Below are 12,943 nucleotides of genomic sequence, written 5' to 3' on the forward strand. Positions count from 1 at the left end.
CATCTTATGGTTATTTCAATTTTGAAATAAACTTTAAGAAAAGAACGGTATAATTCAATGACCAATCAGAAATTAAAGGACCAATTTTTTCATGAAGTACATCTTAATTAATTGAATCACCATCATCTCATTATTAAACCTACAATCAGTTTATACTGGACATGGAGCCTAATTTAAAAAATTCAGGTTATCAATCATATTTTAGATTCTAGTGGTCAGCTATTTAGCCAGTTTTATTATAAATGAACAACCTGTAACAAGTTCAGACTAAAGGAACATGTTGCATTTAGCACAACAGCAAAGCTTTTCCATAACAGGTTGTAATTGGCATAGCTGAATTTCTTTTTTTGTAACCATGTACTTATGTAGCTTAATTTTCTTATTTTGTTGAAGACTGGCTGGCAACCAAAATGACAGCCTATTAACAGATCATATCCTCATGGTACCATGCTGTCCCCGGTGTCAGCATAGCAAGGCTACCACCCTAAATGGAAAAGAACCCTTCATCTGCAGCATTCGCCTGCCTCTATACCCACCATATTTCAAACATATGTCAAGCTATTTTCCTTGTTTTGTGTTTCCTATTGTAAAATGAAATTCTACATTTGCTCTTTTGGTTTTCACATTTCTCAGCATTAAATATTAAGGTGAGAGAGATCTTTGACTCTGTTGGTGTTTAACCACTGGTTGGCAGAGCTTGCACATGTAAATCAATTGCCTCAGCAGCTACAATACAATTTTCTGATAAAAAGCACATATGGCCTGCTTTTCACGGAAACCATTATCTTTATGGATATGCCTGCATAACTGTTCAGAAAAAGCAAAAGCACAACACAGAATAATTGTAAAATTAAACCATTTTCATCGCTCAAATTAAGGTATTTCAAAAAGCTCTGGGTTAAATTCCTCCCCAATTTGTTCCCATATTTTGTTCCCATTACAATTTCCTCCCTTGCTACTTTTATTTTGTACCATTTACTTATATCAAAATTGTACCATTTTGATATTCAAGTATTTTTATGAATTATAGAGATAACAGTAACAAAACAACAGTTCAATCCCCACAAATAATGTACGTGCATGTTATTTTCTGAAAACGTACATTAATGCTGCAGTATAATCAAACTATCCACAGCTGATGTCCAATAATGTGTTCCGTTTTTTCGCACTCCGGCATTTAATGTGTACAACAGGCCTCATTTGATGTTTGTGTATCGATACAACCATTGTGGCGCTCCCGCAGTGAATTTCCCTTAAACCAGTGGTATCCAAACCTTTTGCCACCTGGGCCAAAATCAAGTCAGTGCTAATGGGCCACAAAAACCTTCTGTTTTGTTTGGGTTTTATTTAAACACAAACAAATTGTGAATCTTTCTTTTTATTTTCATCTGCTTCACAATAAACTAAACTTCTAATAATTTAGTTTAACAAATAGTGTTATTTCTTTGGGGAAATGGATCTTTAAATCAGTGTAGATCCAGTGTTGGTGGTATTTTAAGCTAAAAAAGCAGGATATGGGTCACTCTTTCTTTAAAAAAAACCCTTGCTATATTTAGCCAAGCCAAATCTGTTTAATGCAGATTTGGGTGTACCCACATCTGCTTTTGAGTAAAGTTTCCTGGATATATGTTGTTTACTATGAAGTTAAAAGGAAAGTGAAAAATATGTAACTGCATGGTGGCACAGCTGGTAGCACTGTTGCCTTGCAGCAAGAAGGTCTTGGGTTCAACTCCTGGCCAGGGTTCTTTTTGTGTGGAGTTTGCATGTTCTCCCCATGCATGCGTGGGTTCTCACCAGGTACTCCAGCTTGCTCCCACAGTCCAAAACATGACTGTTAGATTAACTGGTCTCTTTACATTGCCCTTAGGGTTGAATGTATGTATGCATGGTTGTTTGTCCTGCATGTCTTTGTGTTGCCCTGCGATGGATTGGTGACCTAACCTGCTTCTCGCCCGTAGACTGCTGGAGACAAGCACTACTATGGAATAAGCGGTATAGAAGATGAATGAATGTAAAAATATATGATGAATATTAAAGGATGAATAATTTATGTTGTGACTAACATTTTTAATTTTAGAAAGATTTCAATTTGTCAGTAAAACATTAACTTGAAAAAATATTCATCTGCATACACAGCCTGCAAAAATATGGATAGCTTTTAGATAATTAATTGAGTCTTAAAACCACCATTTCATTACAGTAGACTAAATAGTGACTCTCAAATAATTACAAAATTACCAGTTAAAAAATCTCCAGACTCAAAAAAAAATCTAATCTTGGTGTCTGATTTCAGGTAAAATTAAATAGGAGTGTTTCTTTTCTTTTCTTTGAGCGCAGAACTTCAGGTATTGAATACATACAAAGAAAGCACTAATCTGCTGTTTTACATTGTAATTTATTTGGGCCACAAGATATTCCAAATGTCTACTAGAGCTGGCCCGCCAATGCACTAATACTACAAATCCCTGAATCATCAGCAGGTATGTTGCCATTTCAGTCAGCACCCACAATCCCCCTCCACTGTGGACATCCAATACAAGCTTCAGGTAGAAGAAGAGATGCCAAGTATATTGCTTGGACCAGTGTTTATGAGAGTGCAAAACTGAGCTTTAATATTTATATTTATTTAAATTTGGAATTAAAAGATTGGATTTTCATTTTAAGTATTATCATTATTGTTATTATTCTCGTACTCGTACCCGTACTCATACTCGTCGTCTTCCGCTTTATCCGGGACCGGGTCACGGGGGCAGCAGACTCAGCAGAGACGCCCAGACGTCCCTCTCCCCAGACACCTCCTCCAGCTCCTCCGGAGGGAGCCCAAGGCGTTCCCAGGCCAGCCGAGATACATAGTCCCTCCAGCGTGTCCTGGGTCGTCCCCTGGGCCTACTACCAGTGGGATGTGCCTGGAACACATCCCGAGGAAGGCGTCCAGGAGGCATCTGGTATAGATGCCCGAGCCACCTCAATTGACTCCTCTCGGTGTGGAGGAGCAGCGGCTCTACTCCGAGCCCCTCGCCAGATGGCTGAGCTCCTCACCCTATCTCTAAGGGAGTGCCCGGCCACCCTACGGAGGAAGCTCATTTCAGCCGCTTGTATCCGGGATCTCATTCTTTCGATCATGACCCAAAGTTCGTGGCCATTCTTCCCTCACTCGTGAACAAGACCCCGAGATACTTAAACTCCTCCACTTGAGGCAGGAACTCCCCTCCAACCTGAAGAGTATAAGCCACCCTTTTCCGGTCGAGAACCACGGCGTCGGACTTGGAGGAGCTGATTTTCATCCCAGCTGCTTCACACTCGGCATGCTGTAGGTCTTGGCTAGAGGGGGCTAGCAGGACCACGTCATCTGCAAAAAGAATAGACAAAATCCTCTGGTCCCCAAACCAGACCCCCTCCGGCCCTTGACTGCGCCTAGAAATCCTGTCCATAAAAGTTATGAACAGGACCGGTGACAAAGCCCTGCCGGAGTCCAACATGCACCGGGAACAGGTCCGACTTAGTGCCGGCAATGCGAACCAAACTCCTGCTCCGCTTGTACAGAGACCGGAGGCCCCTAGTAAAGGGCCCTCAATTCCATACTCCTGGAGCACCCCCCACAGGGCATCACGAGGGACACAGTCGAATGCTTTCTCCAGGTCCACAAAACACATGTGGACTGGTTGGGCAAACTCCCATGAACCCTCGAGTACCCTGTAGAGGGTATAGAGCTGGTCCAGTGTTCCACGGCTGGGACAAAAACCACACTGCTCCTCCTGAAGCCGGGGTTCGACTATCGGCCGGACTCTCCTCTCCAATACCCTGGAGTAGGCCTTACCAGGGAGGCTGAGGAGTGTGATCCCCCTGTAGTTGGAACACACACTCCGGTCACCCTTCTTATGTAGGGGGACCACCACCCCAGTCTGCCAATCCAAAGGCACTGTCCCCATCCGCCATGCAATGTTGAAGAGGCGTGTCAACCATGACAGCCCCACAACATCCAAAGACTCCTCTGTTTCCACCAGGGAATGTGTGATGGCAGGATTGAGGAGATCCTCAAAGTACTCCTTCCACCGCCCGATAATGTCCCCAGTCGAGGTCAGCAGCTCCCCACCCCCACTGTAAACAGTGTTGGCGAAGCACTGCTTCCCCCTCCTGAGGCGCCGGATGGTTTGCCAGAATCGCGTCGGGGCCAACCGGTAGTCCTTCTCCATGGCCTCACCGAACTCCTCCGAGGTCCGTGTTTTTGCCTCTGCCACCGCCCGGGCCGCGGCATGCTTGGCCCCACGGTACCGCCTCAGGAGTCCCACAAGCCAACCACAGCCGATAGGACTCCTTCTTCAGCTTGACAGCGTCCCTTACTACTGGTGTCCACCACCGGGTTCGGGGATTGCCTCCACGACAGGCACCGCAGACCTGACGGCCGCAGCTACGGGCACCAGCATCGACAATAGATGTGGAGAACATGGTCCACTCGGACTCTATGTCTCCAACTTCCCTTGGAATCTGGTCAAAGCTCTCCCGGAGGTGAGAGTTGAATACATCCCTGGCCAAGGGGTCCGCCAGACGTTCCCAGCAGACACTCACTATGCGCTTGGGCCTGCCAAGTCTGTCCGGCTTTCTCCTCCCCCAACGGATCCAACTCACCACCAGGTGGTGATCAGTGGACAGCTCAGCCACTCTCTTCACCCGAGTGTCCAAAACATGCGGCCGAAGGTCTGATGATACGACAACAAAGTCGATCATTGACCTCCTGCCTAGGGTATCCTGGTGCCAAGTGCACTGATGGACACCCTTATGTTTGAACATGGTGTTCATTATGGACAATCCATGACTAGCACAGAAGAACAATAACAAAACACCGCTCGGATTCAGATTGGGGAGGCCATTCCTCCCGATCACGCCTCTCCAGGTGTCACTGTCATTTCCCACGTGGGCGTTGAAGTCCCCCAGCAGAATAATGGAGTCCCCGGGAGGGGCACTATCCAGCAACCCCGACAGGGGCGCCAAGAAGGCCGGGTACTCCCACTACCACTCGGCCCGTAGGCTGAAATCATAGTCAGAGACCTCTCCCCAACCTGAAGGCGAAGGGATGCGACCCTCTCATCCACTGGGGTAAACCCCAACACTAGACGGCTGAGCAGGGGGGCGACAAGCAAACCCACCCTAGCCCGCCGCCTCTCCCCGTGGGCCACTCCAGAGTAGAAGAAAGTCCAGCCCCTCTTGAGGAGATGGGTTCCAGAGCCCACGCTGTGCGTGGAGGCGAGCCCGACTATTTCTAGTCGATATCTCTCGACCTCCCGCACAAGCTCAGGCTCCTTCCCCCCCAGCGAGGTGACATTCCACGTCCCAAGAGCCAGCCTAAGCATCCAGGGATCGGGCCGCCGAGGTCTCCACCTTCGTCCGCCGCCCAATCCTTTTTGCACGGTTCCCCCTGCAGGTGGTGGGCCCACTGGGGGATAGTCTCGCGTCTCTCGTTCGAGCTTGGCCCGGCCGGGTCCCACGAGGAGCAACCCAGCCACCAGGCGCTCTCCGACGAGTCCCGACCCCAGGCCAGGCTCCACGGTGGGACCCCGGCTCCGCCGTACCGGGCGACGTCACGTGCCTTGATTTTGTAGTTGTCATGAGGGGTTCTTGAACCGCTCTTTGTCTGACCCGTCACCTAGAGCCTGTTTGCCACGGGAGACCCTACCAGGGGCATTTAAGCCCCAGACAACATTTCCTCTAGGATCATTCGAGCACTCAAACCCCTCCACCACGTTAAGGTGGGGGTTCAAGGTTTATTATTCTAAACCTATTAAAAAGATTAACCCTGGAATTTAGTCCACAAAGCTAGAGAGTCCTCACTAAAATGTCCCCAATTGTAGACCTTTTTTAAATAAATATGAAGGCTGGCCTAAGGCTTTGTCCAAGTTTTAAATTTTGGCCCACTGAGTATTTAAGTTTGACAATCCTGCTTTAAACAAAACTGTATTTACAGGTTTCTGAGGAAAGAAAGAGAAAGAAGAAAGTTGAAAGAAAAAGTTTGATGTTTAATTGCAATAATAAATAATGCAAGCAAAGGCTAACTGAGATGAATTGTCCATAAATAAAGCTTTGATTCAACATTGAAGCTTCAGGGAAGTGAAAATAACCACAAAAAAGACAATTTTAACTTCTTGGGTGAAAACATTTATTTAGTTCAGTTGTTAAATATTTCCTGATTATGACAAATTAGAATGTCCTATGAATGACATGGATTTATCTAAGAGCATGTCCTTAAAGCATCTATAAATATCTAAGAACACCTAGATTTCACTATGACGTTCAACTAATGTAGAAAAGGATTACCTGGGTCAGTTGTGAACAATAGGGCTTATTTTAAAACAGAAAGAAATAAATTGTATGATTTAGAGCGCACTAGTCTATCATTCATCAACCAGCTGTCAGACAGAAATCATAATTTTCTAGGGTCTCTTCGCACTCTATGGCCTAGTGAAAGAGCTTGATGACACAAATTCCTGGCCATTCTTTTACTTGCAAAATGATCCTTTGTTTCTGCAACCACATGAAACAATAAACATTATATAAATCCCAAAATATAAAACAATATTGTAGCTAAAGTTATGTAGACTGGTTTTTCTTACTATATGCTCCAACGTGTGCTCATTTAGGTTGTAATATATTTGAACAAAAACTCCATGTAATATCAAAGTGTTGCTACATCCTGTCTCTTCTATGCGGGGTCTGGACAGAGAGACACAGTGCGCTAATGTCTCTTTGCTGGCAAGCAGACATAACTCCTTAAACTGAATGTAAGAGTGTCATACGATCCCGTGATCATATGCACTAAGTTAAGTACGAATGAATTGCTGTTTGTGCATCCGGTATTCATTTATGAATAAGGGTAATTAAGGTACAAATGTGGCTTGACTTTCTCTCTGAGGTCTACAGAATCACACTGTGTTATAGATAGTTCCTAGCAGAGACCCTGTCTCTACAACGCAGAGTGGAGCAGTTTCCTGGTCTGAAGGAAGGACAACGGGACCGCATCACCGTGGTTACAGCAGTAACGCGCAGTTTGGCCGGCCGACAGAGCGAGCTGCCCCTCCCCGCAGCTACGGAGGTTAGTTGCAGCTAACCCTTTTGTTCACTGTGGAAGCTTTCTTCAAGCTTCGTCGCCCTGACAACATTTCCTCAGCACGGTTCACCTGAGAGGTTAGGTTTGGGCAGAGAGAGAGAAGTAGTTTAGAATGAAATAATCTAAACATTTTTCGTTTTATAAAGTTTGGTTTTGTTTGTGTTGAAACTCAGCTATCTTAGTGATAGCAGATTATCTGCTCGGCACATGTGCTCAGTTTGTGTGTTCTTTGAAAGTTAAGACAAACTTTATTTAAAGGGTGATTTTAAACACAGAAGATTGGCTATAACGTGCCGTCCACGCTCATACATTTTAAACCCTTTTATCAGTGGTGTTTTAAAGGTATATGTGTGACTCTGATGATAAGCAATAAGCTTATTTTGTTAGCTTTAACTGCTAACAGCTAAGAACACGTGCTTGCCTGCTTAAGATCATTTACCCAAAAAGGTTGTTGGTTTTCAATCTAGTAAAATGATATTTCCCTAAATATATTTTACTAAACCTGATAACTAAGTAAACACCATTAAGCCCAATTTCTCCAGAAAGATTTGGTTATTTTCCAAAATAATATTTCCTTAAATATTATTTTACTATTTCCTTAATAATATTTCTTTAAATATTATTTTACTAAATAAAGGCAGCTAATTAAAAACTGTTGAGAATTGGTCATCCAGAAGGTTGGTTTTATTCCTTCTTAAAATATTGTTTTATTAAAATAATATTTTATCTGATCTTGCATTGTGAATGGTTGTCTAAAGGTATGCCAATTATTGCCTAAGTTAGTTCCAAGAGTAACGTAACTTCATTTCCAGATTCTTCAAGATAATCCTTGGTTCTCAAACATAAATAACATTGCATGGTATTGTTGCATCACTCTTTCGAACATGGTTTTCAACCATCTTTGATCAACTTCTTTACATTGTACATAACCCATTAGTCTTCCTTATTCTTTAATTCTGCTTGGTAGTTTAGTTGGATTGTTTTAGCAAAGTAAAGAGTTTGTTAAATAAAATATGTTTGACTTTGAGTTGATTTATTTTTGTTAATAAATTCTTGTATTTAAAGAAATTGTGTGAATTCATTCCATGTGTGTGCAAAGTATGGGCAAGGTTTGTACATGGCGAATTTCTTTTTTAGGCTTTGTAAGCTGAAATGTCAGCAGTATTCATTATAAATGACTGAATGAATGATCACTGAGGAGATTAAAAATCTTCCACTTGTTTTCAGTCAAAGTATAGAGTAAAAGCTGCAAAACCTGAAATAAATATTTAATTAACCTTTTAAACCAAGTAATCTCTAATCATCTCCTTGTACATGATTAAAATCTTTCCATCCCATCTGACTGCAAATATATGAATTGCTCTAATGAAGGGTTGTGTTTTGCTTTAATACACGAAGAGCAGATATGGTAGCCAATCTCACAGCAATCACGCTGTCAATCATTAAAAAGCCATTAACATTAATCAGTTAATAAGAGGAGGTTAGAATAAACTCAACACCCCCAAGTTTTAAATTTCTTAGGGAACACTAAAGTAAAGCAGCATCAAGTACTCTTTCAAAGCACACCGTGCAGCTGGAGGTTTAAGACAAAAGGACAACAGCCTTTTTAATTTTTTGTGATAAAAAAAGTCTCACCTCTGCAGATTGGCACTGGGAAATCCCACACTGACACTCCAGCTGAACTGGTCACACAGGTGAGGAGTGAATGGCCATCCAGGACATAGCCTGTGACACATCGGTAGCAGATCTTGTCACCAACGTTGAACTGGGTGCCATTGCGTATACCTTTGGGTGGAACTCCTGGGTTTCCACACGAGCTGCTTCGCAACTCTACGAAATGAAATAAAGAAAGGAAGACATACAGACATATACCTCAGTGTGAATACAAACACCATATTACATATATTTGTTTAGTAAGCCAATATTTTAGCAAATGAATAATTATACACATAAACAGACATAGACATACACATATACACACCAATGTTGTGGGTGCAATTAAGTACAGAGCAAAGTACATTAACCTAATGTAACATAAAGGAACATAACATAAAGGAGATAAAAAGATAAAAAGAGTCAAGATGTTGGAATCTGCTGAGGCAATCTTGATTTTAAAATTTAATCACAATATTTTTTGATATTTATTGTGATAACGATAAGTAGTAATAAGTCTTTTAGGCATTACATATGTCAGAGCAGAAAAAGCATTATCATACAGGCATCTTCAGCAGACCAGTAGCATTTAGCTTTGCAACTGCACTGCTGAAAAGCATACAACATAGCATTAATTATATAAACATTTATTAATGCCCTTATTGAAAGAACAAGTTGAAGAAATGGTTTAAACAAAATCAAATCCAATTGAGACTATCAGTTTTTGGGGTCTGACACATTTTAATTATTGTGTAATGACACAATAATTGGGATGTACAGACACACAGACAGATGGTATTATTTGCTCTTTAGGCTGAGTTATGTCCCTCAGAACCTTTATTTTAGGCTACTTTATAAAACATGTAGAGACCTGGCTCAAAATGTATTTAGCATATGCTGCCCAGAGTGTACAGGTCCAAATGTGGGATATTTTATTTGCTTTTATTCCAAGAGCTGATGGAAATTGACATTTAAATAAGGACGGAATTAGCTGACAAAACAGCCGTGGAGATCCATACCCATCTGGTAAGAACGAAACCCTAAGAATATTTCATCACTCTTCAAACCTGATGGCTATTCAGTATGCTCAGAAAAAATTAAAATCAAATTATTAAAAAAAAGCTTGAGATGTATTTTGCTCATTCTGTAGAACACTGCCAGCTCTGGTCTCTCTTGCATAGATTAATCTTTTGATATTTAAGCTAGAGCAAACACACTACTACGGTTGTCTGTCTCTTGTTTACAGAGAATTTGAAATGTGTTTAGGATCTTTATCATCTTGAAAAGGATGTGTTATTTCAATATTACATTTTCCCTGTTTTCCCTGACGGTGTGATCTTTCCTTTGACATTTGGGTCTAAATTAATTCTTTATTCTCTCAGTGAAACATTCCCTTTGCCACTTTCTGTAATGCAAACCAAAGACATGGCTGATGCATAGCAAACCCTTAAATATAAATGCCCACACCTTCACCATCTGCCTAAAAGAAACACCTCTCAAGAAAACATTGAACTTAGCAACAGCGTAATATGTGGTAACAATGAATAATAATAAAAAAGCGTGTATCCTTAATATATCACATACTAGGCAGCTCATTAAAGCATTGCCTTTCCCTGTGGTATTCTTATCTTTTTACTGATTAAAGCTCTGAAAATCTTGATCACCTTCATATACTGTACATTTTCTTTCTTTAAAGCTGGAGTAGGTAACTTTTGTAGAAAGGTATTTTTAAAATTTTTGTTAAAATTGTCACTATGTCCTGACAGCACAATATGAGCCAGATGATCTGTATATCAAGCTCCTCTGGCTCCCCCCAGTGGTCATACTGCCATTTGCAGAAATGCAAAGTTCTCAGTCAGAAACAACCAATCAGAGCCAGGAGGAATGCCTTGGCAGTGTCAATCACGCTCATGTAAGCACTGCTCAGAGCCCTCCCCTGCATAACACGTACCCTCGTTCAAGTTCAAAATTAGCGCTTTGCTAATGTTTTGAGGACCAAGTTTGTAGACAAAATATGGCCAGGCCATAATCAATGTAAAGCATATTGTTGATATTTCGTCCCTACTAGTGAATGTGTCCTAGCTGTTTATCTGCTGTCATCGGTGGCCCTGCGTACTAGCCTGCTTGTACACAGCAGGCTCTGCTGTGGGTGAGAAGCTGTGGGGGGGAACGCTGTAGCACAGCAGAGATCAAGGGGTAGGGACCTGTAAGGTGTGCTTATTCAAATGTTCAGGCCAAGTCCACGGTTTTCTCAGAACGTCTTATTGCAGCTTTAAGACATTGTTTCTTCTATGTGGTTTTATAATCACTTTTGTCTAGCTTGAGAGACAACAATATGAAAATGCAGCTTTATTCCTGACAATCAAATTAGAGTCTGAAACATGGGTTTTAGTATGAGCGTATATACACCCCATAGATACAACCAAAAACATTCAATATCCAAAGTCAGAAAATCCCCTGATCTAAAACTGTCTGAGGATAATTCTTATTGCTAAAGATCATACAACATACTAAGATCATACAACAAACAGGCCCTAAAGATAGCTGTAGCTATGAAGAAGAATTATGAGTTGTAATAAATAGCATGTACTGGATTTACCATTTATAACTTGAAAACGTTTGGCATTTCTATGATAACTGCATACCTTTACAAAGGCTGAATCTATCAAACTTTCTTTTCATTTAACAAACAAATGGACATAGTATCCTTCAAATCATTTCTACATAGTAGCAGTTTCTGCTGCTTGTTACCAGAGTCAACCAAATTTTTAAACTGTCTGATTCCTTATTTTTGTTTCTTTAAAAAATAAGCATGTATCCATTATTCATGCCAAAGTACTGCATGCATAACCATGCACTACATTTCAGCTATAAGTGAAACTCTTGTCATTTTGACAAAAACAGATTATCCATCTCAGAGAAATGTATTCATGTTGTCTGCGGTGTTTTGCGTACAAGCCCTAAATCTGACATTGATTAGTGAAGTTATACACAGTTAAGCAAAAACTTATCCTTACCTCTGGCAGATTTAGACAGAGAAATATTTTAATGATTGACTGATAAAAAAATTAGCAAAATCAGTCAACACACCACCTATGGTAAACACTACAAGGTCACGGTAACAAAAACACTCCTAGGTATGGATAGTGTTCCTTGGGGAAGAAGACTGAAACTTATCTTTTAGGTAAATACAGTTCAGAGGAACCAGAAAGACACAAAAAGCTGCTTAAAATGAAATAATTTTTAATGAGATGTCAAGACCTGTCCGTGGTTCATTCAGGCAGAGAAAAAGCAGGAGATGGCAAGATTTGCAACAGATAACAGCAAGGCTGAATGTATTACAGCAGGGGAGCCCTGTTTTATTGTTTTGAGCTTTCACACTGTTACGGAACATGTTGAATTTGGAAATGTTGGCAGGGTTTTGGAAATCTCAGAGTTAAAGTAAGGGATCTACATTCTCAAGGCAAAACACACAGAGACTGCTGTTTTTTTAATGCTGGGATGCATTATAAAATAAAAACTTTGTAATAATTCTTTGCTTTGAAATAGTAAACTGTTTTATGGCGACTGCTCTCTCACATGTCTGCTGTGACGTTGCCTGTGCTCCTAATATACATAATATTGAGAACTCAGGACAAGAAGGGGAAATATTCTTGAATACTGTTTTAATATTTTTTCTTATATGTTTCTCAAAGAATATTTTTAATCTGAAGGTCAAAGCTTTACAAAAAATTTAAATCAAATACAAAGCTCTGCTAGGAGCAACTCTAGTCCATAAGGACTATTTAATCCTCCATTTCTTTGACTGAACACAACCTTCAAGTAAATTTGCATCCCTTTTAGACAATCTTCCTGTAATCGCCACAAAAAATCTGATAAATGGTTATTTCAACCCCCGGTACAAAGATGCATGTATTTTTCAATTCAACTTTTGCATGTTATGCAACTGACACCAAGTGTTGACAGTTTAGCTTGGGGCAAAATGAGAGCTGACTAGAGTTCATGTCGGCAAACATTTACCACCTGTGAGGCTAGGACTGTATAATACAGTAACGAGTCATGTCTAACAAATAGTTTTTTGTTTTTTTTATTTCAGTCATGACAGACGTTCACCCTATCTTAATGAGAAATATGAATGTATGAAGTTATTTCAAACACAAATGGTTGGTTAATTTTTCCAAAGAAACCCAG

At 41.0% G+C, this 12,943-nt stretch overlaps 1 protein-coding gene across 2 annotated transcripts in view; it reads right to left on the reverse strand.

Moving 5' to 3' along the window:
• Positions 1-12,943, reverse strand: part of LOC124865431 (CUB and sushi domain-containing protein 3-like) — a 359,430-nt gene that overhangs the window by 287,668 nt on the left and 58,819 nt on the right. For both annotated transcript variants that reach the window (XM_047360499.1, XM_047360500.1), the window contains exon 4: positions 8,735-8,929. In XM_047360499.1, coding sequence (XP_047216455.1) covers positions 8,735-8,929 — 195 coding nt within the window. The remainder of the gene's footprint in view (positions 1-8,734; positions 8,930-12,943) is intronic.

Source organism: Girardinichthys multiradiatus, chromosome 3 (genome assembly GCF_021462225.1).
Source record: "Girardinichthys multiradiatus isolate DD_20200921_A chromosome 3, DD_fGirMul_XY1, whole genome shotgun sequence".
NCBI classification, from domain to species: domain Eukaryota; kingdom Metazoa; phylum Chordata; class Actinopteri; order Cyprinodontiformes; family Goodeidae; genus Girardinichthys; species Girardinichthys multiradiatus.